Source organism: Anguilla anguilla, chromosome 8, assembly GCF_013347855.1.
Source record: "Anguilla anguilla isolate fAngAng1 chromosome 8, fAngAng1.pri, whole genome shotgun sequence".
NCBI classification, from domain to species: domain Eukaryota; kingdom Metazoa; phylum Chordata; class Actinopteri; order Anguilliformes; family Anguillidae; genus Anguilla; species Anguilla anguilla.
Genome location: NC_049208.1, coordinates 31,568,770 through 31,596,286, shown reverse-complemented (window position 1 = coordinate 31,596,286; position 27,517 = coordinate 31,568,770). Strand labels below are relative to the sequence as shown.

General features: G+C 44.3%; 1 protein-coding gene across 1 annotated transcript in view; it reads right to left on the bottom strand.

The window, feature by feature from the left end:
• Window positions 1-27,517, bottom strand: part of lpcat1 (lysophosphatidylcholine acyltransferase 1) — a 41,092-nt gene that overhangs the window by 9,525 nt on the left and 4,050 nt on the right. The window contains exons 2-5 of the mRNA XM_035429722.1: window positions 11,525-11,664; window positions 8,939-9,153; window positions 5,925-6,037; window positions 4,890-4,950 (exon numbers count right to left, since the gene is read on the bottom strand). Of these exons, the coding sequence (XP_035285613.1) occupies window positions 4,890-4,950; window positions 5,925-6,037; window positions 8,939-9,153; window positions 11,525-11,664 (529 nt within the window). The remainder of the gene's footprint in view (window positions 1-4,889; window positions 4,951-5,924; window positions 6,038-8,938; window positions 9,154-11,524; window positions 11,665-27,517) is intronic.

Sequence of the window (27,517 nt, the reverse complement as noted above, 5' to 3'; positions counted from 1 at the left end):
ACCATCCGTGAGTACGAAATGACACAAACATGTTCTCCCGCACTGTTTGCAGAAGCCATTGTGCGGGTCGTACGCGTGCACTGTTCCATTGCAAAGGAAAAAACGCTCACTCTTCTAGCTCCTTAGTCAAATCTTCCAGTGAACAGGTTCTTCCAAATCGCCCGCTAAAGAAACTGCTTTGCATGCCCTGACACCAAGATCTGATGGGAGAGGTCGCTGCTCTTACATGTGACTCAGAAAAGGTATTATCACTGATCTTGCCTCCCTCGCACTTCACAGATGAATCCCATTTGAATGAGACCAGCAAATCGCAAACAGTGAGAGCAGCAGGTATCAACCCACAATTACTGCTTCTGAATTCCCTTCAAGTTCTATTCGAAACCGCACACACGACTGAACTGCAGATTTGTGTAAATTTTGAGAACTGTACAATCAATATCAATAGGGGATGGAATGAAGGGATGGAGTGGCATAATGAGATTTTTTTTTAATTAGCAGAACGTTACCCTGGTTGTGTTGGTGGACTGAATTGGGGTAATGGAAAGCAAAGGAGCAAGGCTAAATGTCTGCTTGTCCTTAAACCAAAGAAAGCTAATCAGAATGTCCATGATACTGGGCCTAACATCAGCCTGCTCTCCACCAAGGTGTATCAGCACAGATCTGTTACAACTGCTACAGCCCTGTATATGTCTACTGTACTTCAGACAACATGCACTCACCACTGGGCAGATTGATTAAGATTGAAGCCTTCTCTCAATAAGGCTATTCATACTCTTAGAGTAATGCTCTGCACAGTGCACAGTCAATTTTGGATATTAAAGCCAGAGGCAATACATTTACAGATTTTGCACTTCTATAACACATGCTTTATATTTGGGACCACATATCTTGCATCACCCTATCAGCAGAGCCTATCCACAAACTGTAGGTACATAAATAGCATACAATTTTTAAACTAGTGTGATTTATAAATAGACCCTGCACATTAGAGTATATATTACAGAGTGTAGAGCGTACAGTATATTGCTACAATCCCTTAAGGAAATGAATCTCATTTTCAACTGATAACACATACTTACTACTACACCATTACATCATAATACTACCCCTATGGCTCAGTTGGTAGAACATTGCGCTGACAATGCAAAGGTACTAGTAGGTTCAAACAGGGGAACACATATGCTGAAAAATGTATGCATTCATATACTGTACCTTGCTCAGGATAAAAGAGTCTGCTAAGAAGTAAATATATACATACATATATAGTATGTACATATAGGGGCCTGTATATATGTAATCATAAATATTTGTCCATATGTAATTGACCAATTAAACAAAGTCATTTAAGTTAATTTTTCATGGGAAATCCACAACACTGTAACGGCGTAACATGGCTATAACAAAATCGGTATTTGGTGAGCCCGTGGCGATTGCAGTCCACTATTGAAATTATATTGAGATTGGCATTAAAACGGCAGAGATATCGAGTTTCAAAAATGGCTGTTTTACATACGACAGCTGACCAACACACCTAGAGTGGCTCACCATTAACAGACGATCAGCCAATTTTTCCGCACCAGCCCGAATTAGCCACAGCGAACCGCTTGGTCGAGGAGAATATTATTGACAAGAAACTCCACATTTTCTTTCACCATTACTTCAGATGGACTACATGAGGTGTATGACCCCAAAAATGGATTTTAAAACAACACCGTTAAAAAGAAATCATTCCACGGTCCTGTTCATAGAACTGAGGCCTCATTTCTCTCGTTCATAACCCAACCAGGTTAGCATTCAGCCAAAGGCATCAACATCTGAACTGGACAACCTCAGGCTTTAATCACGTTTTACACACGCTTCGCATATCTCCGTCGGTCCTGTCTTGTGAAGCCTAATGCCAAGCTGCACGGGCTGTAAAAATGAGGAAGTCTCATGGATATTATGTGGATGCTGAGGACTGCATTTCGACTTTGCCGTGAGAGGGAATGCCACGAGTGGCTTGGCATCTCCCCACACTCCTCTTAGAAACAGAAGCCCTTGCGGTTCTGTAGTGCAGGACTCCAGAGGCCTCTGTGATCTATGTGCTGGCTGGATGAGAACAAAGGGCTTCCTAATGCCACAAAGAGCTCTCCATTATCCCTCCAAAGTATTATCTTAGCAGGCTGCTCAATCATGTGGGGGCTCCGCACTAAAATGACTTCTGATATAAATCACACTGTCACTATATCCAATAGTGTTCCATATTACGCTACCTACACCACGCGAGGCTCCTAGCTGTGGAGTTTCCCAGCCTGGCCTGGTTTCTCTCTCATCAATGGGTGAGTCTGACTCTTGTAACAGCCCTACGTTGACCTAGAATCACTCAGACTCCTTGGTCACCTTACAGTACACCGATCTAGCCCGTGACCTAACTTCCTCTTCTTTTTTCATCCAATCACAAGCTAAATTTGGAGTTCTCTATTATGAGACAATGCATCACTGAACGGAGCGTAGTTATGAACAGTAGTATTGTGTCTTTTTTTACTTTTACTGTAATTCAGAGAACTTTTGCAAATCACTCAGCTTCTGCTAAATGATATGCAAATGAAAAAGAATACAAAATGAGAATGATGTCATTGAAAAAAGCAACAACACCGATGCCTGGTATCTCTGGTGGACACATGCCAAATACAGTGCATGCCAAGGGCTCATAAACAAAGGAAATGATGCAACTCGAAAAACTGCAAGCAGTGCTTGCGTACCCACCCAAAGTCATTAGCATTGTGGTTCCAGCACGAGCACACAATAAGCAAAGCAAACACACATTACATGACCAACAGGAAAACCCTAATTTGGGAAGCATGACCGTCCCTCCCGCCATGAGCGTCTTCTCTCCGTGTTGCCCTTTCTCCAACATGTCGTCAAAAAAAGAAAAAAAAGGAGCACGTTTTTCCCATTTCTCTAAAAATGACAGAACTGCGAGATGAAAGCCAGGCTCCTCCTTCCTCTTTGGAGTTTACGACGCGCTCTCATTGTATCTGTTAATTGGGTGCCTCTCTGCGCAGCTGGTGCGCTTGTTCCAAAAAGCCCTTTCCAAAGCCTCTCCTAATACAGAGCAGGGAGCCTCCCGAGGACTCCGATGGTTTCCATGCGCGCTATATCTGCAACGGAGCGCTCCCAAATCCCGCATGACCTTCAGCGCAGCTCCTCATTGGCAGGCAAATCAGCTACCAAACGAAATTACTGCCTGCAGACTGACTAATCGCGGGCCAGGCTTCCATTCCGCAGTATAAGACAATTACATAACCAACGGCTGGAAAATATTACCCTGAGATTTGGGGGGTAAAAAAAAGCCACTGGATACAATTCCTCCCTTCCTCTTCCTCTATTAGAAGGTTCTTGGCGGGCAGGAGTCCCAGGGGTGTCACATGGGTGCCGTTCGTGACCCCCAAACGCTAGATGCCTGCTCCGGGTCCCGCAGGTCTGGGGCTGCTCGGCTGAACAGGGCTCAGAGTCGTTTCGCGACACCAGGGGTTTATCCGTAAACAAGCAGCCCCGCCTGTCATTAATGGATTAATGCCGCCGCCGCCGCCGCCGCCGCCGCAGACTGAAACCCGTTTAAGAGACAGGCCTGTCACGCAGTCACCTACACGCCCGTGGGCAAGACAGAGAATCTGCAGCAGTGCGTGCAGATGCTCCACACGCTGAGATGCAAAATAGAACTGTCACAATTTAGTATGGGATTAGAGGACAGGTTTCATTATAGTGCCTCTCAGAAAAAAAGAAGAAAACACTTGTTTAAATGGCAACTCAATCATATTTGAAAACATTTTTAATCCCCACTTTCTGTCTTTCCTATTTATTGTACTTTCAACATAAAACGGACTGCTACGATGGGACTGGAGTTGACGACTACAGTTCCCTATTTTTGAATGTAACTCCAGCATCATCTCATTGCTGCAACATCCTCCAGCAAGTACGTGCATCCTCCAAAACCACAAAAGCTCACAGTCTGCACTTAGAGGATTGGGTGTCCTACACAGCTGGCCAAGCAGGGTGCAGAGCGATTACAGTCGATGCCAGGCAGCGCAGCCATGTTCAAGATTCGATCCAAGACCATGTGGTGTATCGCTCACCTAGAAGCAGCCCTTTAGCTGGGTACACCACCAGGGAGGCCAGGCCATAGGCCTAAATGCTATTTATAAAGCTAGCCCAATTCAATGTACTTACACTCTGTGTATGTGCAATCTTAAAATGCTTGTCGAGCCACTTTTGTACCATTTAACAAACAGCTCCACTGAACTGCTAAGCCATCATGAGCAGAATGGACAAGCAAGGCTAATTACTACACATTAGCAACAGGACAAATCCAACCAGTGCCTATCAGAAGAACCACCCAAGCCACTTTTTCTTTTTTTTTTCCATAACGCAGTATACAAATCCAGCTCAGAGGACAAGAGCCCAGAAGTAGGAGAGGGATTGATTTTTCCACTTTGGCTGGGAGCCGTTCCAGAAGCTGCGAGCGGAGGAAGCGATCACAATCGCGCAGAGCAGCGACAACGAGGGGAGAGGAGCGGGGCGCAGATCCGGGATCAGATGGACAGGGCAGAGCCCGTGACCCCGCGGTGAACCCGAGGAGGGTCTGACTGAACCGACAGTCACCGCGTCGTTCTGTTCTAGAGTCCAGAGACGTTCCCCCCAGACACTGGCCCACGTGCGTGTGGGCGGTGGGGCAGGAAACAACCCCCGGGCACAAACACATGCAAATACCCACACACAGACTCCCCCTCTCTCTCTCTCTCTGTATACACACATCCTGTTTCTGCCTCAGTTCAGCTCAGAGGGCAGCCATGATTCGGTCTGCTCTGGGAGTACGCCCCGTCAGCAGAAAGTTCGCAGGAGATACATACCAGGCTTAAATGTGATCAGACAGGATCTGTTGGTGCACGTCCCCTCTGGGAATATCATTATCTGCGAAGAACAATACAGTCAACATTTTGGGTGCATTTCTCACCGGTGTGTGGTGTATCGCTGACAAGCTACGACAAAGAAACATGGTTTTTTTTCCCATTAGCTTGTGGCCTTTTGCCCAGTGCTGTGTTTATTTGTTGTGCTGCAACTAACGACTGTGTTTGCATCCATCGCTTCTCTGTGAGTACTGATATGCATCTTTATTGCCCAGAGAAGAATCCCCTGATTTTTTCAGATGCATGCGCATAATGTTGTTCGGAAACTCAGATCAGAGTACCGCAACAGTAGAAAATGAAAGTTTTTGCAATCACAACATCAGTGAGGAATGGGAGGAACAGACTTAGATGTGGAGCTTTGAGCACTTGAATTATGGCTCTGACACAGCTTGTATAGATAAGCCATCTTACCTCAACCACTCAGATAAAACAGCTTTACAGTGAAAGCTAGTTTTTATCATCGAGGCTCAAGCTCTCTCCCTCACCATTGGTTTATGTCTATCATCGTTGTTGAACCAACTCACAACTTTGTGCATTCAAAGCTAATACAGTATCAGCTTCTTCCAGAACATGGGGCAATTGTGAGTGCAGTGCAAAACATATTTTTGTGATCAATCACAAGAGGCTAGCTTGTGTCCTTGGAAGTTTAGAGCTATAATAACTTTTTTAAATCATACAGGCTAACTTGTCTTTGCAGAGGAATGATCAGCTACCTCTAGCACAGGCTAACTTGTGTCCTTATGTGTATAGTAAAGATCAACAACACCTGGCCCACAGGCTAACTTGTGTCACTGTGTGTATAGTAAAGATCAACTACACCTAGCGCACAGGCAAACTTGTGTCCCTGTGTATATAGTAAAAGATGAACAACACCTAGCGCACAGGCTAACTTGTGTCCCTGTGTGTATAGTAAAGATCAACGACACTTAGCGCACAGGCTAACTTGTGTAGCTCTCCATGCAGAGGCGCCATTTCTACCTGTGGCCACTCCCCTCCCGAATGAGCCCGCCTCTTGATCTCCTCCACGGTCTTCCTGCGGGAGTCCTGGTCCGACCGCGAGACAAACACGGGCCGGATGAACTTGATCAGGGCTGAAAGACAGCAGAGAGAGGTGTGGCTGCATCAGACCGCCCAAAAAAAAGGTCCTCTTTACAGCACTGTGCGGCACTCAAAGCCTCACAGAAAAGGCCCTCAGAAGCCCAGTGGTAAGGGTGCAGGTTAAATTTAGCCACATTTATTAGACTAGACTTCAAAGCATAAAGCCCTTTCTGCAATTTATTGTGGCTATTCCCCAGGGAAACAGCCTGCAGGCAAACAGGTACACCTGCCTTCCTAAATGCATGTTGGCACAGCGAAACTATATCACACCTTTACTGTGAGACCAACACAGCAAAGCACAAATTCAATACCTTCATAGAAAATAATAATTCAATTTTACACACACATAGCATACATGTATATAATTTAATGAGTATTTTCTAAGGAGGTGTTGAATTTTGCCTCATTTCTTTAAAATGAACTTTTGTAAAATTACAATTTTGTATTTAAAAAGCATTTTAATACTGTATGCAAAATGAATCGCTCATCACACACTTCCAAATGTGAAAGGTCTGACAAATAACTGATGACCGTCTGTTGAATTAGCATGAAAGCATTAGTTAAAAACGGGGGGAAAAACTCATTAAAATGACTTAAAACATGCTATCAAATGCAGCAATATTCTACAATGAAACTTTCTGACCACCAATGTGTAAACCCCAGTTTTAAACATTGGCAGGCACCATAAACAAAGTCTGTCCCATTAAAAACGAAAGTATTTCAAATTGGAGCAGGTAAAAGGGAGCCAACATTACCAGAAGACAATGAATAACGGAATAATTAAGCTATTATATTTAAGATGGTAATTGCTCCTTAAAAGATTCACCATCTCTCCCTGCAAACACACACAATGAATCAAAACCAAAGAGCTAGACATAAAGATGACTCCGAGTCTCACAGGAGCTAACTTCGTGCCATCTTGAAATACGAGACTAACAATGAATGCTCATGAAACCCTCATCCAGAGTAATATCATTTGAATCTAGCAAATGGAGCTACGTGTGAATTTGTACAGACTTGTAAACCCTGGACATTCTTATCAACCATTATAATCTTTGATTCATATGAAGTGGAATCAAGTTGAAATGCAAATCATGCATGAAACCTGGATTCACACAGCTGGTTGCACAGATAACCATGTTGCTTCATAACATTCCTATGGTTTTAAATAGCATTCAATCTTTAGCAAAGCCATGACCTGTTGGCTGATATTCTATTTTGCATACCTGAACAGTTGAATTACAACAGAAGAACACGGCAACATAACTATGAGAATGAATCTTCTAACGCAGCAGGACAGTGCATCTTCTGACTCATTTCACATTGCAGTATTCAGAGAATGAGGTCACACATGTACCTTGACCAAGTTGCATTTCACATCCGCCACCAGGCAGAGACGTTATCATACAAAATGTTGCATGAATGCTGAAATCTACGCTTCATGCAGGCATATCGTTTAAACCACTTCCTGTGTTAAAACATCTAAATGAGTAGAAGCAGGCTAATGCATAATCTATATTAAAATGAGTACAGGAATGACATTCGTTTTTCTCATGGGGGATTACTATATCATCGAGCCACCAAACGTCTGCATTTCTGTAACCTTGACACAAAAAACTGTCTTATTTTCATTTTTATTTTATATAACTTGGATATTGGAAATTGAAATGTCATAGAAAATATGTCATAGACAAGAAGCGAATGTCCAGTGTGGTATCAGCCAAAATGCATAACTGATTTCACCCAAAATAAAACAATCTGACCCCAATTAAGACTACATTCTAAATATCTAAAATCCTGGTGGTCCTGCTGACATGCCTTCCACACCATAGAAACATTTTATCAGGGTTTTACTTTAAAGAAAATATACATATATTTTAAAACTGTACCACTGACAGCAAAAGCCTCATTTGGCTTCGTTCTGAACATTTTTGAAGGTAGGAAGTTTTAAAGGCGCTGTTTTTAGGTGGGAAGAGGTCTCAGAAAAAGCATAATAATACTAACAGATCGTTTTCCAACCCAAACAACTACAGAAAATATATTATGCACCGTAAGGATGTACTGTTCGCTAACAACCCCACCGAGTACAACTAACTACAGCCACTGACTGCTCATGGCGGTCTGAGTGGAGAGCTACATGGGAATTTAATGTCAAGCCTCACTTCACATAACAACAAACAGGCGGTGTCCTTGTTTCATCTGGGTTGCTCCCTTTTGTATGTTTTTTTTTTTTTTAATCCACAAACTAGGAATGCCCATACGTAATCATGAGCTGATCCCACTGCCGGAAGTGACACGCTAGTATGCGCGTGATCAGAAATGCGTGCGGACAGGCCCCGTTACCCATAATCCCTCAGCCGGCTGCGGTCGCTGCGACCGCTCAGCGTGGCGAGGGACGCCCTTGGATGGCCAATAAGGCTGCACCTCCAGGTGCGCTCTCTGGTACAAACGACAGGACCCGACACTGCGCTGAGCGCAACCGATATGCCACCTGAATGGGCCCCATTGTTTACAGATCACCTGTCGAGTCATTTTAAATCTTGGAAGCACTCTCAGTCATGCATAGCATATAGAGATTTGTGAAAAGTGCCTTTACTGTAAATCACTGAAATACTGCATAATATTCCTCAGAATTCGACTCAATTTGACTTATTTGGGTTTTTATAGTGGTGTGACCAGTTTTCTTCTTAACTTGAGCAATTTCCATATTTACAGTCTTACAGACAGGGACCTGTGTTTACATTAGCTGGGCTGTGTAGTATGTAAAAGCTGCTACCTAAATGTAGCTAACACTATATCTATTATTCTCTGTGTGGCTGGGGCTCTATTGGAGCCCACATTAATGAGCAGAGATGAGACACACTGGATAAAGAGAGAGGGAGAGAGAGACTCACTGCCCCAGACTGGAATGTCCTTGCTCTCCGCCTTCATTACGATGGACGCCATGGTCATGGTGACGGGAATGGCGTCGAAGTAGGAGGAGTGCGGCGCCAGGGTGAGTATGGGCGCCTCGCTGGGCGGGGCCTGCCGCCCCTTCACCGTGACCCAGTGGAAGCCGCCAGCGAACCACATCGCCCGCATTATCGCTTTGAGCGCCAGGTCCACCAACCTGGGGGCGAGAGAGAGCAGGAGATTTAAGAGAGAGGGGGAGAAAGAGTGGAAGATTGAGAGAGAGATGGGAAAGGAAGATGAGTGAGTGAGTGAGGGAAAGACAGGAAGGATTAAGAGACAGAAAGGTAGAAAAATGAAAGGGAGAGGTAAAGATGTGGAGACAGAGAGCAAGATGAATGGGACAATGCATTTGTTTACACACAATATGCATGCAGTGTCAGAAATGCATGTGAACACACTGCCAAACTGGTTCGTTTCCGGGAACTGTGCCTGATCGCTGGGGTGTACCCAGGTGTCTGTTTCAGCATGCTGCCCCACCCCCATCCCCCATCCCTCACTCTCTCACTCACACTCAGAATGACATGGGTAATCTGATAGCATCGACGGTGCACCTGGTGACAGATGGTGGGTGTGGTCTTGTGGTGTGAACAGGACACAAGGGCAGCAAAGGCCTTTCAGATGTGGCGCTGGGCCCTCCGTTCAGACCGAACCCGAGGGAATACCTCAGGGACAGTGGTTTTGGCTGTCTCCAGGCTTGTATGGTATAGTGTGTGGAGAGAGAGTGTGTGTGTGTGTGTGGGTGTGTGTGTGTGTGTGTCTGTGTGTGTGGTATGTGCGTGTATGAGAGTGTGTGTGTGTGTGTGTGTGTGTGTGGTATGTGCGTGTATGAGAGTGTGAGTGTGTGTGTGTGTGTGTGTGGGTGTGTGGGTGTGTGGTATGTGCGTGTATGAGAGTGTGTGTGTGTGTGTGTGGTATGTGCGTGGATGAGAGTGTGAGTGTGTGTGTGTGTGTGTGTGTGCATGCCAAAAAGGAGGTTTGCAAGCCACTGCAAAGGCCTCCTGCTGGTCTATAGCTCGCTGCGTGCTCATTCTGCTGCTGGCAGTGCTTATAAAAAGCAGCAGAGCTATAGCATCAGATGACAGCAGAGCGACAGGTGAATAGAATAGTGAACAAAAAAGGATGAAAGGATGAGATTACTGGTGGGGGGGGGAGGTCATGTTGTCACTGGCAAAGACACTGATAACCCTTTTGAAACGTCACAGCAACGTTACATCTCTCTGCTGGGAGAGTTTGTTTCATTTCCCACTGTCAGCCTGAAATTTGAAACCAAAAACTTAGTATGGTAAATTCAGTTCAGGAAGTTGGGGACTTTCCTTATTGTGTGCTGCTAGAAACTGACAAAAGCAACAATAGCTATTTGTAAGTTGTAATACGTGTGAGGGCTTTGATCACATATTCCTTCCTTCTTATTCATGATGGGATCATCAGCGCAGTGAAAAAAAGGAAAATTATATGGGAAAGAAAATGTGAGCTACCAAGAGAAAAACTCTGCTAACATCCTCAGCCTATGAGGCTCAACCAAAACCGGTAAGAATTTCAAGATGACTATGCTGTTTTTCTTTCATTCTACAAACACATGCTACAAAATCCATAATCACTTAAGATGATTGATGAAAGAGCATTACATATAGCCAATAATTCTAAAGGCTATGCAAACGTAATGGTAATAGTTCTACAACACCCCTATGAAATGGTGAATGAAACATTTCTACCACAGTTCATTTGTATAAGACCCAGTGCTGGGTCTCAGGTAAACGCTATGGCTGAGAACTGGGTCCTCGTCAGTTTGAACATGCAAATGTAAGATGGGCCAATCAGCTCTAGAGGAGCGAAACGCAACAGGTTTAACTGCTTGGTTTAAAAAGGCAGTATTCTCAGAACTGGGGAGGGAAGCTAAACTGGCTCAGTGAAGACTTGTTTTCAGCACTCCAGGCTGAGCTTGGACGTTTTAGGGTGTGTATTGTGTGTTTCTTCTGCCAGGTTGCCTGCCAACGCACATCACATTGATTTCAAATGGGCTTGGTGACCTGTCTGTACGCCTTAGAACGTCAGGCATCTTGAAATAAACTCTCTAGTCTGAGGACTGTAGCTTAGCGGGTCGGGTTTTCCTAGTACTTGGGTCAGAGACCCGCTGGCCTCATTTGGTGTCTGTAGGAAATGTCCACCCAATGGACCACAGACGAAAACATGTGTGCTGACTGGGACAGTGGCTCTATGAGATGTCATCTTGAGTTTCCATTATAAATTCAACAGCATTTAAAACAAATCGACTCATTTCAAGGAGCTGCCCAGCACCCTGGTAAAATTATGTGACCACATAATCACCCGACACCCCCAGCATTTAGCTTAATAAGTGGCTTACTGAAACAAAATGGCTTTCATGCCCCACCCATGAGGGTGCTACGCAATAGGCGGTCAAAGTGAATTTCATCCCACCAGTATAAATCATTTTGAGATCAGATTAAAGGCATGGTAACTATGCAATCCATTTTAATGATGCCATTATTCATTTTTGAAATAAAACTCACCTTCTCCACCAGCAGAGTGGCTCCACGACCTGGTCGGAGCGCCCCACGGTGGCCACGAAGGCGAAGGGCCAGGCCAGCAGCATCATAAACGCAGCGAAGAAAAGGCGGATGGGGAAGAGTGTCACGGACATGACGGCAATCTGCAAAAACCGACAGAGGAACACGATGAAGATGAACTCGGCTCTATCATGGACCCCCGGGCAGCGGAGTCATAAAACCCAGTACCATACGATTTAAGTCTATATTCTGAGGCCAGGCTTACAAAAACATAGAGCAGGTACACTTGTACACATAATAACGCAACATAAGGCAAGATACACTACGGTCAGGTTAGAACCAGCAGTAAACAATGTAAAAGATCAAGATTCTCTAGAAAACAAACCATAGAAATGTTAAAGAAGCAATGAAAAACATGAAAAAAAGAGATGTGTGCTAAGTATCAATGAGGAGCAATCTTTGCATCTTCTAGAAGTTCACTCATAACACACTGATATGGCTGCAGTCCACATACCTACCGCATCAACATTTTCAGTCAAAAGGTTGAATTGGCATCTTTGCAAATTTTAAATATGCCAAAGTAACAATGCTTAAAAGGGCCTTAGGCCTAAACAGCAATAATCTTGTTTAACGGCCTAGTACATAAACTTGTATCGTGCTCTCGGTCAATATTAACTGTTGCTCGAAGTAACAACCTGTTCATCTGTTATGGCTAGCGTCTGAAAGGATCATAGGAACAGCCTCATCTTAGATGAGTCACTCTCAAGCCAAACACATTGGCAAGTTTGATTTCCTTGTTAGTGGTAACCAAGCCTGACATGTTTCTAGGTCTAACGGCATACTACGCAGGATTTTTACAACGATAAAAAATAACCATGCTAAGACATATCTATGATGCACAGGCAATCTCTGTCTTTACGCACATCCAAACATTCATGCACCTTTACCTGTATTTATTATTCTGAAATGTGTTTGGGACTTTTCAGGGCATAGTGCTCTTCTCTGCATGGGGAGGGGTGGGTGTGGCTACAGAGCAGTGGAGTGTTTGTTGCTAGCTAGCTAGCCGCTGTAATGGCTCAGATAAAAACAAAGCTAAGAGACAAGCCGACGGCTCATTCAAGAACTAGCTAACCTTGGAATTGTTTTTCCTCGGTGGCATCAGCTAAAGTTGGCCAAAAGTATGACAAGCGACACGGAGTTGGCTTGTTTTCTGTTGGACCTGTAAGTAACATTACCACTGGCTATCCAACTAGGGTTGCCAGATGTCTGTTTTATTTTACCAGAATTTCCAGTCTCAAATTATTTGTACAAGCAAGTGAATTAGGATGAACACAGATTTTGAAATATCCTACGTTCCAAAGACGCAGCATTCCAAGGGCTAGCACGACCACTGTCTGTGCACACAGTAAACGAACAAGTCTTTTCGGAATGATCATCTGCCTAGCAGACAAACGGTAGGACTTGGCCACGTTTCAACAAAAAGCTCACCCAGCAAAAAATAGACTTATACAGTGCAATGAACAGATGAATCATTTTTCCATTGAGGAAAAAACATCATTACTTTAAGAGCAATTTTTCACTAATATTTAAAATACTGAGGTCCTGACAAGACCACTGGAAAAAACGATAAGCCTCACTGAGCTTGGTGTGCCAGCAGGTCTAATCCGTTTACACATTTCAAAGAAATCGTTTCCTTTTCTTTGAAGAGTACTTAACTAGAGATTACTAATCTAAGGAGATCTTGATTTATGCAACAAAAAAAAAATAAACAAATGATGTCACATCGTAAAGGCCAGAACTGACAGTTCCATTTCCTGAGTCACGTCTGGCCCTGCACAAACACCCAGAAACACCTATATGGGTACAGAGAGGAGTTATATGCTATTTACACTAGGCTGATCACCAAAAATCTATAAGCTTTGCCACTGGATTATTCCTCATGGAAATGGAACATACTCCATTAAACTGCAAATACATGGATGACACTGAATATATTTCAGCGCGTAAATATTTAAATAAATAAAAAAACCAGACCAGTGTGGCCATTTCCTTCCCACCCCCAAGGGTCCCCTTATGTTCTGTTGCTGAAATATGCCACAAATTGAGCAGGAGAAACAGGAAGGACAAGAAGAGCATTACCCCAGGTAGTTTATCCTTAATAACAGCGATGTTAAAGACTCTCAAAACCCTCAAGGCATCTGAACACGTGTTCAACTGTGTAACTCTTACAGAAAGATTATTTATAGTTAGTCCTGACATCCATATGAAATGCAGGTACTTGTGGGGCGGTGTGCGCAACAGGATCTCTAGTTTCCCAACGGCAATGTTTATAAACTAAGGGCATCCCACACCCATATATCACAAACACCAGCAGTGACATCACAAGGCCTGTCATTCAGAGATGCCAGCGAAGAGCTGGGTGGCCTCACACACTGGCGCGTGACAGAAAACTCTCACTGTGTAAATATCATCAAACACAAGGCAGCAGCAACCAATCAGGCTGTTTTTGCCTCTGCTGTGCAGTTCTGCAGCACTGGAGTCAGAAGTGTGAAAATGAATGTGGTTACTGAACAGGCACATGTTTATAATTACATTTAATATGTGGGTTATGTGTATGCACGCATATGTGTTTACATCCACAGCTACCCACACTCCCTCTCGCTTCTCATTCGCTCTCCAACACACACACACACACACACACACACACACACTTCTGTATGGAAACAGCCTTATTGAAGACCTGCTTCTTTGAATAAAAGTTCCCAAGTCAGTCAGTAAATAATGAATTATTAATGCTGTTTGGTTAGTTCCATTTCACGAAAACAGGGTTTTTGGGCTTACTCTGACGGCAATTTAAATGTGTGACTTTATCAGTATTTACTGTGAGCCAGCTGTGTCACTGCACTCCCCTGAAATTTCCAACGAGGAACAGAAGTGCGACTAACACTGACATGTGATGGCTGTGGAATATTTAAGAGAGAGGCGGCTTGGCTTCCCGAATTCCCAAATCCTCCCGTGTGGCGCTGGGACAGAAGCGCCTCCACAGAGCTCCTGTCCTGCCCATGTGGGCAGGCCTGCTGCTAGAAGCCTGTATCTGCAGCCTGAGAGCTGCTGAGAGAAACCGCTGAAACACTCACTCGTCTGCCACGGAACCAAACTGAGCCATCGAGTAAATTATATTCTTTATTTCCCCAAATACCACAGAGTTCAACATTGCACAGTGCACACTTAGTATTTTCATTTTAGAATAGAACCAGACACAGATGGTTCCTGGTTTATGTCACCCATGGTTCCTCGGGTTATTGCTACACTGGTTCTTCCCAACGAGACACCAGTTATCATAAGCGGGAGATGACAATCAATCTCCAATCAACGCTACTGATATCCGATCGATAACTCTCTCCTGCAGTGCCATGTGACCTGTAGGCCGTGAAACGGACAGGCTGACAGGTGAGTGAGATGAAGAAGTGCACGCGCTTCAACTGCAGTGCTTCATGCACAAGCGGACGCTGGAGCCTCCAGTGCCACAACTGGAAAAAAATGAAAAGGGAAACTAACTGGCTCTCTGCAAAGACGGAGTGGTGAACTGATGGAGGACGACACAGCAATGGAATGGACCTAATACTGCGATACATCATTCCGCACTGTGAGGAAGCAGTCGTAATGTAATAATGTAGAGAATAATTAAGCAGGCCTTTTGACATTACCAGACATAGAAGGAAAGAGGGGAGGGAGAGAAAAAAAGAGAGTGCATGTGTGTGTGTGTGTGTGTGTCTGTACAAGAGAGTGAGTGAACAAGTGTATGAGTGTGTGTGTGTGAGATATATATATATATATATAGATATAAATAAATAGAGAGAAAGAGAGAGAGAGAGAGAGAGAGAGGAGGGGGAGAGTGAGTGAGTGATTCTAGTAATCCCCCAGGGTCAAACTGAAGCATATGTTAATGCAGTGCTGATCTGGTTACAAACGCCTCGCATGTTGGGACGGATGGCAGTGAAAAGCTCTGCCCCACATGAACACAGTCCTCAAGTTTAATTCATTCGCTTTCCCCGGGGAAATCACGCGCACGCAAAATCAAGACCTTTTAAAGCTAGGTAAACAGCTGCCAATTTCAATGCACTGTTTCCTTTCAATTCCCAGGAAACAAATGACTGCTACCTTCCTATAGGGACAAGAAGCCGCAAGAGGTTAGGGCGCCGTCTGATTTGATCTACCTGACGCCGGCCAACCAATCCCCCTGAACATCACCTTATAGCTCCCTGGATAAATTGGTGAAACCTTCCTGCAGTGTGAATATTCAGTTTTTTTTGTGTCTCCCTGGCTTTGTTCCAAGCTCATATCAGGAAGAGCCCGTTTGATATCAAAGCGCAGAGAGGCTGGATCTGACTGGCAACGGAGCCGCAAACACGGCCCATCCTGTTTATTCATCTATCTGGCTCGGCTGTCCGCGCCTCCGCCTGCCGCTGACAGGAAGATTAAACGATTCCCGGAGCTGGCTGGAGCAGGGGAGCGGTGTCCCCCCCGGGAGCGGACCACCTGACTGCCGCTCCGCTGGCGAGGAGGAGACGGACGAGGGGAGGAGGACAGAGACGGGGGGAGAGGGGTAGAGAGAGAGAGAGAGAGATGGAAGGGGTGATGGATTTGTTTACACACGACGCGCACGCATTTTCACCTGAGAGAGGGAGACGGAGAGGGAGAGGCCCTCTTTGTTTCACTTCAACCTGAAACTGGGAATTCTCCAGTGTCAGGGCGTGACCTCATTCTCACAAAGCCAGGCACAATTGGACAGAAACGGCTCTTAATGGCCAAACAATCTAATGTTTCGAAGACATGCCCAATACCGTGGAACATGGCAACAATTTGCACAACAATGCAAAAGAAAATATTCTGAAGCATATTCTATCTGTACCACCCTGCCCCAAACAGCAAGAAACCAACATATTCATTCACTCACTCATTCATTTTTTGTTATATGGTATGTTTCAGGAAGCAGGGGTCCTCCAACAAGGACCTGATTCTGATGGCCAGTGGAAAACAATACTGAAAATAACTGCACATCAACGACCACATAAGTTACATACTTTGGGAAATATGAGGAAATGAAACAAAGCGACTACACTTTTAAAAACAAATGAATGTGCTACCAGAACTGCATACATTCCGAATTGCTACCAGAATTAAATGCAGCATCGCCCAACAATAACAAAGAGCTAGCAAAGCAGTGGAGGCTAACAATGTAGCGCAAATGGTCAGAGAATTAAACTGCAACCCTGAGCTTAAAAGTCTGACTCCCACACAATGTTGTTGTACCGCTGAGCGAGGTACTTAACCTGAATTGCTTCAGTAAATATCCAGCAGTATAAATGGATTGTATGTAAAGAATACATAGCTTCTTGAGTTGTTCTGGATATCAGCAATATGAGCATCTGCTAAATGCTAAACGGCGTAAGGCTACTGAAGGAGCTGCACCTCCACACCTCCAGGCCGTGGTCCAGCCCTACACTCTACACTCTGCTGCCCCCGGGTGCCTAGCGCTCCCCTCCCCTCCCGCAGCAGCCTGGTCATCGCTCCTCTCTACTGGCTCCCCAACGGAGGAACGTCCTGCCCTTCTCAGTCAGGGCAGCGGAGTCCCTCCCCAGCTTCCGGTGTAACCTGAAGACCCATCTGTTCAGGAAATACCTCCCCCATTCTCAACCCAGAATCCCATTCCCCTCTTCCACATCTTCCCCCTCAGTCTGCCCTAAATTCCCATATCCCAAAAAAACAAATCTTTTCTCTACCTTCCCTTCCGTGTGTTAATACTTGTGTCAAAGGATTACCTTCTAGGATGTTATGGCCTGACTACTGCACTTCATTAATCACTACTTGGGATGGTAGAGATTAATGAAGGTCTTTTCAGCCAAAGTGGCAGCCAAATGCCTAAAATATAATGTCATTGTACCAAAATTAGAAATTCAATTATGCCTAACTAGAATGGGCATAAAAATGCAGCATTCATGAAGAACTGGATTTTTAAATAAACATAAAGTAGAAGTTCTCTTTAGTGTGGTGGTTTACATTAACTTAACACCCAGTTCTTCACGAATCCTGTGGTTAAAGCACATTCCAATAAAGCGATTGGCCAATGCTGCAACCACAATATCTCAGTTGGAATTCCCCGAACATGCCGCTACACCAGCACGGTCTGCGGAGGAGCGCGAAGGCTCCGGTCGCGTCGAAGCCCCGCCCCCCGACGCGTGCGTCACGGTCTGACAGGTCGCCCTCGCGCTCTGTGGTGTGTAAACACTCGACCGCGTCGTCACCCTTTACGCGCGGGTCGCGGCTCCGACGGAGGCGGGGACGGCGGCGAGGCTCAGCGGCGGCTCCCGCGCGCCGCAGCCGAGCTCGTAATGCGGCGGGGCGGCGGACTCAACCCGGGGGTGATCCGCGTGATTGATGGGGCGCGCATTCCGAGCCCGGCCCCGGCGCAGCCGAGCCCCCGTGATGGATGGGCTGCACCTACGCTGAAAACCCCTCAGGCTGCCCGCCTCTCTGCCCAGGCCATTCTGCTTTAATACGCATCACCGCTGGACTTTGCATTTTAATGTTTCGGGGGTTTTTTTATATTCCCTTTCTGTAACGGCGAAAGGAAATGATCTCGACGGCGCGCGGTTAAAGGCGGGGGGGCGGGGGTTCAGTCGTACCCTGCTTTTTAGCACGCAGGTGACCCATTTTTCAGGAATGCGCTCCGCGTGTCCCGGCCGATGACGTGCGAAGCCTCCGGGTGCCGGGAGGAGGATCGGAATGTCAGACGCGGACGGCGCTCGGACGCGGGCCGGCGGGCGGCTACGTTAGCGCGGCGGGAATTCCTAGGTGTTGACGCCGACGCCCCGGACACCTCTTGTTGACGACCGGCTGACGTTAACACAAAAGGGCCCCGGACGCTCACAGGCCGCCGCCGCCGCTGCATGATGTTCGACGCGTCTCAGAGGCGTACGAGCTGAGCAGCGTGGAGGCCGTGTCCCCCGCGGAGGACACGACAGATCCCGCGTGAGCGTGTGACACCGCCTGGACAAGACACGACAGTCTGGGAGTAACCAGATTATGCAAATGGCGCCAGCGCAGGGATTAAACAGCAGATGCTGCTGAATCAACCCTCTTACGCACGCCCCAGCGATTAACACCACCCCACCCAAACACAGTGCAAGCGCAGCCTGCCCAGGTTCAACACAGTGCAAGCGCAGTCAGACCAGGTTCAGAAAAGGAAATGCACTGCAATACATGATGTTAAAATGAAATTGGACTGAAACTTCGCCCCCAGCAGCACGCCATGTTGTTCACGCTGGAAATCTTCAACAAAGAACCACCAGCAGAGCCGAAACGCTCGATCCTGCAGCTCCGTGGCTCACGTGGAAGGCTCAGAAACCCCTGCTCTGAATTTGCAAGTCAAACGCCTCCGTCAGTGAATGCAGGGAAGCACGCAGACATTAACATCAATCACGGGTGACCGGGGGGCGGGGCTGACCCAGGAGTGGGCGGAGACAGGGGGTCGGTAAGAGCTGTTGCCCAGCAGTAGGGACATGCCCCTGTCTTGCCTAGGGTCTTTAGGCCAAAGCCAGCTGTCAGTTTGGGGGAGGAAAGGTCCACCCCCCATGCAGGGTGTTGCGCTCCCCTATTCCCCTGGTACTGCAGACCCAGGAGGAGTTCCCTCCCCACCAGCTGCTGGCTTTCTATTTAAACCCCATTAAGTCTGACTGTTTGCCGATGGAGAATCTCTCCGCACAACAATGCTAGCATCCAAGGCACATGAAAGTGCTCTGCATTAAAATTTAAACACGGGGCTGACAGCATTCACAGCTCCGCCTCCCTCAAATCTCCAGTAACTCCTGTCCTCTCCCCTGGCAATCCCTAACACCAAAGCCATTCCCAAATCAGAAGGCATCATAGGGTATATTCCACTTCCATATTCTTAGTTCAATTATACAATCCATAGTAGACATACTGAAATATTCATGGCTAAGGATTCAAAGCATGAAAAGGCAACACAGAACTTAAATTGCGTTATGCAACTCTAAATACTGCGTTCTAAATGGGAGACTAAGTTTTTTTTTTGTCAAGAATTAGGCTACATGGTATAAAAATCACATATTTCAACAGCAATTTCCTGAAAATATATTCATTGTGATAATTTCTCTCCATTTGCATCATAAAAATTGTTTTATTTTTTGCTTCAGAGTGCTTTCCTTAATGTATAAATTAAAATATTAACAGGTTTCAGACAATGCAATAAATACTAAGTAGGGATGGCACAGAAATATTCCAGAGAATTTGGCCAGTACAACGTTAGTAACGTCATGTTAATACTGTCTGGAACTATCAGCTTTATATCTGTCTCTCTCTTTAGCTCTGTGCTCTATTTACTGCCTATGTCTTGGTCATGCTAAAAATAGAGGATTGACAAGATGTTTGTTTCACAGCATATTTCTGTCACTCACCATGTGCTCACGTAGCTTAATTCAATAGCAACAACTTTGTTTGGCTAGAAAAAGTGAGCAAAAACAGTGACAACGAATAGGAAAATCAAAAGTAAATTCTAAAAATATGAATGAGCAAAAACCAAAACAGAAAAAAATGCTCAGAGTTCTAAAGGGTAAAGCACCCCAATTAAGACAGGGTGGAGGGGGAACCATTTCATTAGAAGTTGCATAACCCTCCAAAGCATTTAGCACGACTCTGCCAAGCTTCAACACACAACTGAGCTCAGCAAAACCACCTCTTTGTTTAGTGCACAAAGACAGACAGAGCAAAAACAGAAGTGGAAAAAAAAACAAGAGAGTGAGAGAGAGCGAGAGAGAGACAAAGAGAAAGAGAGAGAGAGGAAATTTAAACATCCCCTGTTGCTCAGGGACCATGAATAGGCACTGCCATTGGGGCAAGAATGCAATATGGCCTAGGTGTTGGGTTTTCAGCTAGTCTGTTTTGACTCTGACCACAACCAGTTGACCCGTTACATTTTTGAAGGGGCATGTTAAAATGCTGCATGCATCAGAACACGTAGGCCTACCCAAAAGAAAACAGTAGCCTGCAGCTTTCTAGCTCAGTCATGTGAAAACATGCCGAGTCATTAGGATCTGTGCCGCTGGCTACCCGTGGGCTTGCTTCAGTTTTTAAAGTTGAGCTTTGTTTTCACTTCAGACAGCGCAGCATCCAAGAGGTTACAAAATTGTTTACGAGAGACCCAGGCAATTGTGAAAGTACTTCTGAGTCATCCAGGTTCCACATTCATAATGAACAATCATACCCTGACTGATTTAACTAAAAACGTTTAACAGTCACAAGACACCCCATGGAAGCAGACTGTCAGTTAGACATGAAGACGTTTACCAAACTGCACTGTTTAATAATGATAATATACCACAGATCTGCTGCAAAACCTATAGCAGGGAAGCTAGAACTTAGACCTGAAGGACAGAATCAACCCAGGTCATGAATGAACATCACTAATCACGTTAGAATAGTAGAATGTGGTCACTGTAATTTAGCCCTAGACATCTGTACATATTCAGGGGTTTTGCTGGTTCAAAATCAGGCAAAGGTGGCATCTGAAACAACATCACACAGGCCCACACAGCCACAATTCCTATGATTACACAATCTAAAACACATCTGATTTATATAGTAGGATGGACACACGGAAGACAAAAAATAACATTACAGAGGTGAGGACGTGCCATAGCTAGCTAGCTATATAGTTCGCCAAGTTGCACCGTGGGTCTGGACGGTTTCGTGCTTGTCTTTTCTACTAACTTCAAAAAACAATTATATATTTGTAGTAAGAACTGATACCACAAGTAGTGCCGGTTTGCTCTGGTTCTTGAAACAATGTGTAAAGAATTCAAAATATTTTGGCTACTATTTTGGCTAATTATTATTTTTTCAATTATATTCATGAAGTTTGAAAATAATGCCTTTTCTCCCAAATAGTTTTGATAATTATTTCTTTGGCCAAAGCAGTGTTAAGTAGTGATCTTCAGCTTCAATGACATCAGACACGCTCAGATTTCTAAATTCCATATGTAAAGTGAATGTCAGCTGTGGTCAGAATCCTAACCTCTTAAACAGCGAAACAAGAACTTATTTAATTTTGTTAGAAAACATTCCAACAAAAACAAACCGGCACCCTAAAAACAGAAGATTTACTGTGGCTTATTGTCACCCGCAGAACTGTTGCGAGTTGTTGCTAGCTGCATGGAGCTTTACAGAAGCTTTTTACTTCCTCATCATCGCCTAGTCCCTGCGGTGCGTCAGTGTTAAATACACTACAGAATTCAAATGATAGTAATCCACTTTACACAACATGTTTTACCGACCCACTCATATTTTTGTCAAGGTGGCACAAAAAATTATCAGGGTGTCCACCTTGGAATTCTCTATACAGGGGGGGGAAAAAACCCTGATATTGCAAAATGACAGCTGTCATAAACCTCAAGATAAATAACATCATAGTTTCTCTTGGAAAAACCAACTGAATTTTTGGAGCCAAATTGAATTTTTATTACTCGGTTAAGGGGAAGGCAAGAAAACGTAATGCAATAAAACTTATGAAGCAAGCCCTCACCTTTAGAAGTCAGCACTTGAACGGATGCCAATCAAATCAATATTTGAAGGTGTTATAAATAAACTCAGGTACCAGAGGCCCCATCCAGAAGAAAAATGGCAAAGGGAGCCCCATGTGAATGAGTGCAGCTCTGTACTGAATAATGTCTATGTAATGTTCTGAATGTGACTGTTTCACATTAGTCCACTTAGAGTATACAATTTCCCAAGGTTTCTACCCACTTTGAATTGAGCATGGATATTGAAGATCAACTGGGTGACAAAGAAATTTTGTTTAAAAGGAGGGGTTTTTTAAAAAACACATCTGAAAGAAATTCACCACCCCGTTGAAGGGAGTTTGTAGTACTATTATTATTACTGATCAAATTTTCTGAACAACAAAGTAAACCATTACTTCGGTATTTGTGTCCTGAACTTCTGTGAATCCATAAGGACGTGCCAAATTTTAATTATTTCATTACTTACTAAAACCGTTCACATCTGAACGTGCCAAATGGCATGGGTCTCTTTCCGCCAGACGGCGTCGGCATAAATATACGGACAGATTTTCCGAGACGATGAAGTCGGGACAAAATCTACGGCGCTTAGGCGAGCGGTAAACATTGGCAATCCACCAGTATGTCGGCTCCGCCTGCCAGAGCGCAGGAAGTGCTGCCGTGGCGAGTCAGCGGCCACAGCTTTTCAGTCACTGGCAAAACTGAAATGCAGTTTGCAGCAGGAGTGGCTTCGTGTTCAGCTATTTACAATTCGCACACAGCCCAAGAGCTAACGGGGCTCACTCAAGCTACGCAAGTACGAAAGTAGATCTGCCAGACATGGTGGCACGCGTGCATTTCCTGTGGGTCGTCGGCTTTCTTTCTGTTCCAATCTCGTTCATTCAGTTTGCTGCCACTGGGTTAGATGGAGAAATACCCTTTTCCCAGTCGCCGGATCCTGCTGAGCAGAAACCTGGCCTTCAAGGCAAGCTTAGTTTTCCACAACCCAGTGCAGCTCCATGGCTGTCATGCATGCTACAAGTTCAGTAAGCATAGATCCCCTAACAGGAAAAAAAAATGGAAGTTCAAGAGGTCATGTGCTTTCACCATGTGTTGGTTAGCTAAAAAAAGACACAAGACGCGGACCCATTTTCTCACACATCTTTGTTGTAGAAATCCCATGTTGTATGCCAGTTAATGCAGCGCTACAAATGCTACAGCACCATCACAAGCCAACCTAAGCAGAAGAATAACGTTGGAGAACACACTGCTGGCTATTGCTGGGCCATATAACGCAGAGGTCTTAATCAAGCCAACAACAACTGTGCTGTTCTCCAAATATCCTGCAAAAAAAAATAAAACATTGTCACCTCCAAGTTAATGAAGTTTAAATCAAACTGCAAGGAGGCGTGGGTCAATCCATGTCCATAGTATAATACAGCCATCTATTTACAGTAACGATTTTTCCAGCAACTTTATAAAGTCTTTTTTACGATACTTGGTGTTGGGCTTGTCGACACTCATTTTTCCCTTCATTAAACTCGCAGGCCAAACGATGCTTGCAAACTGTGCAAATATTTCCACAGCGGCAATCAGTCTGTCACCATTCAGACCTTTTCTGCTGACCCGTTCTTTAGCGCTCGTGGGGGGGGGGGGGGGGGGGGGGCTCGGTAGGGGCAGAGGGCCGGGAGACGCACATGGAGAGGGGCGGGGCATCGGGCCTCCACAGTACGGCCTTCTGCTCCATTTCTCCAGTGCCCTGGACCATCTAACTCTGCTCTGGCAGGGCAGGCTCGCTGCAAACAAAGGCTGGAAACCGTGGGGTTGCATTTGTCTGTGTATGTAATGGAACGTCACTTAAGAAAAAGACAAACAGACTCATTAAAGAGAAATCCTGTTTTAAGATTATTTTTATATTAAAGCATATGTTTAGACATGTCAGTTCAAAAACATATGCCAGTTTCTTAAAGTAATTAAAGCTTCATTCCATGCAGCAGCAGAACTCTGAAGCTCTGAAAGAGATTTGAAGTCAGGGGTACCTGTATTACACTCTACACCAAAACCCTGTTCTCATGCTGTAGATTTGAAGTTTGTGTAAAGCAAGTCATTTACACAAGACCAATAAGGGAACATTAGACAAACAAATGTCTTAGTATTCTTTCTGTGATGTTAATTACATTTAACATCAGCTTGTTTGCAGTGTAGCGATACAGAAATCTATTACCGACATATCTCCTTCATCTGTGTATTATTAATGAATATCTCTGCCCTAAAATGAGCTCTCAAAAGGAGAATAATGGAACGCAAGGCCAGAAACTGATAACGTTTCATTTTCCCTTTCTCGCCATTGCAGACAGAGGATAATGCGTGAGAAGATGCCTTTGTCTGACTTTTGCCTGGGTTCTGATATGGTTAGCTACAGGTCCCTTTGCCAACACAAATGAAAATAGACAAATTAAGATATTATAGCAACGCCTCACTCAGTCATTACTCTGAATAAACTGGAGGCTGACAATGTGGCAGTCATACACTCTAAATAGTCTGAAAATGAGCTGCTAGTCAGCGCAAGCACGTACAGTGTGTTCTGCTGGGCTGTTGGAGCCAAAACGCCAATTCTGCACCATTCAGAGGCCTGCCGTATTTGTACACAAGCTCTGACACGTTGCAACCAGCTTGGCAGTAGGAAATAACACAGGATGCAAGCATGCCATGGTGGAGGCGAAGAATGCACCAACACAAACTTGAGGCCAGTTGATATGAAAAAGCATTAGTCAGTCGAGAGCCGTAGCACAGAGCGGGGCTTTGTACAGCCGGGGACTTTGAGACGGCTCTGCAGGAGCGTGCAGAGGAACAGGAAGCACACGCGCAGAAAGCTCATCGGGTCCAGCCTCCCGGCACGACTTCCCCCTCGACCGCGTCCTTCGCCTCCTAATCATATTTACACTTGTTCCAATATCAACTGCTTCGCTGCGTAGGGATGCTGACTTCTAATCGCTGCTCGGAACACACGCAGTGTCCATCTGCCGCGGTTCCCGTTAAGGTAACTGGCTGCAAAAGTCTGGTGAAATGCAGCAGTAGCTGTCATTTCAGTTTAAATACTCATCTCAGTATGGACGTTTTCGTTTTAAAATTTGTTTCAAACGATACTGTAGCAGTACAAGGTTATCAAACTAACTTCCGTAGTAACAATGTTTGGCAAAGGTACTGTCGTCATATAGGCTACGGCTCACAAGTCAATTTAATACTGTCATTAAGACTATCCATCCATTGCATTTTTAAGATCAAAAATTCCTACCTGAAAGAAAATAGCAAGCAAAAGACACTGTCCTATATCACTAAGTATAAAAGTATAGAAGGATTGTTTCTGAGGCTTGTCCTGCAAACTATCGGCTGGAAAAGTGAGAAGTGTAATTGATGGTGTTACTACGAGAACCAAGCATATATCCCAAGTACAAAACAAGCTAAAATGTTTCACTGCTCCATAAAAATGTTGAAACGCTTCATAAGCTACACAACTTGTAATGTTCCAATACAAAAGGGTCTGTAGGAAGTCCTGTGAACTTAAATCCACAAGTTCTGCTGTAACTGTACTCTAGTCTCACCCTCCTTTCCTCACTAAACCTCCATTTTGTCACACTGAGTTTGCCTAAGAGGGACAGCCAATCTCTAGTCGGTGCATTTTTTTTCCTCAGAAGGTAATAAATCACTCATTTTGGGGCAATTGATCTCAGTATACCATAGAGGTCAACTATGTTCCTGACAGGCACATTGCAAGATATGAGTGTCTAGTAAGTGAAATATAGCCATTCACTCCCACTCAGGATAAAGATGTTACCCAAGGGAGAGACAGAACCTGTTTCACATCAGGAGGTTATATTCTGACATTTTGGTGAAGTAATTCAAAGATATGTGAACACGGCAAAAAACAAAATAAAATAAAAAACATCTGTCTTAACAAGTGTTTTAGTCTTGTAATAATACTTAAAATCTTTTTTTTTCCCCCTCTCAAGTAGAAAGTTAGCTTGTTTTAAGTTATTTAAACTTGTCTTATAAATCTTGTCTTTACGACATTGGAAAGTCTAGAAATTAGTCAATTTGTCTCACCTAATAAACAATATTTTTATCTTATTTTGCAAAAATGTAATACAAATAAGATGTTAAGTCTAGCACAGTAAGACTAAAATACTAGTTAAGACGGACTTCTTTTTTGGTTTTTGCAGTGAAGGAGACACTAGATATTCTGCATATCATTTAATTAATTTATGAGGGAGACTCATGAATAAAAAAATAAAAATATATAAATAATAATACCAGCCTTTATAGATTGAAATACCTTGCTGATTTCATGACTCATTTGAACTCTGAATACGTATGACAACGCTGCAGCATAACCGAGGCCCTGAGGGCTTCTTTTCTGTAACTCTCCTGAATAATGAAAGGCCTCAACTTTTCCCCCATACTCAATTAGCATCAACATTAAATTAACACTAATAATATTAAACCGCGCACAATGTGCACAATTTCCCGTTCAGGGCAGTGGTGGTACTGCACACAGACACAGTGACAGGAAATGGGCTGGAAAGTCTACAGCTGTTATCCAAGACATTTAATCTTAGGAGCAGGACGGTTCTCATTTGTGCAGGCTGTGGAAACTTTGAGACACTTTAATGGTCATCGGCTTGCGCTGAAACCAGGAACTCTATCACGTCCAAGAAATGTAATAAAACAAACATGGGACCGGTTCCTTATGGGTGCCTTCAGTCACAGTAGAGTTGTGTTTTTACTTTTACCTTGCACACACAGACACAGACAGACAGACAGACAGACAGAGACAGACACACACACTCCATGAAATCTCTGTTGATTCCCCTCATTTGCCTGCATAGTCCAATGAACTACTGTACTTGTGATTAGAAGGTCCTATGCTGTACTCTAACATTGATCGCTTGAAGTCTGCTCTTAATGTTAAAAGCAAGCATTTCAGTTGATCAATATCAATACACTGACACAGATAGAGTAGGCCTGGTTTTTTTAAGCAAAAAACATTGATGCATTCACAGCTAAGCATCCATAGGAAATACTGACATCTGTCAAGTTGTACATCAAAATGATACGGAAGAACTACTGTAATACAGCTGCCGATTAATTTCATGTTGACAGATGGCTAAAGGTTCTAAACGTACAGCATTTGTCATTTCACACAAATGAGATGACAAAATCAGAATGATTACACTTTATTATTACACAAAATCAATATTATCAAAATTAAAAAAACAACTACTTACAACTACTTAAACTATGGCTCTGCACTGAAATCCAAGATGTGTGTAAGATGTTCACTCAACTCTATTTGTTTCCATGCTTTTCTGATCAGTCTCTGCATCGTTTCAACCTTTAAAACTTGATTACAAAACAGTATTTA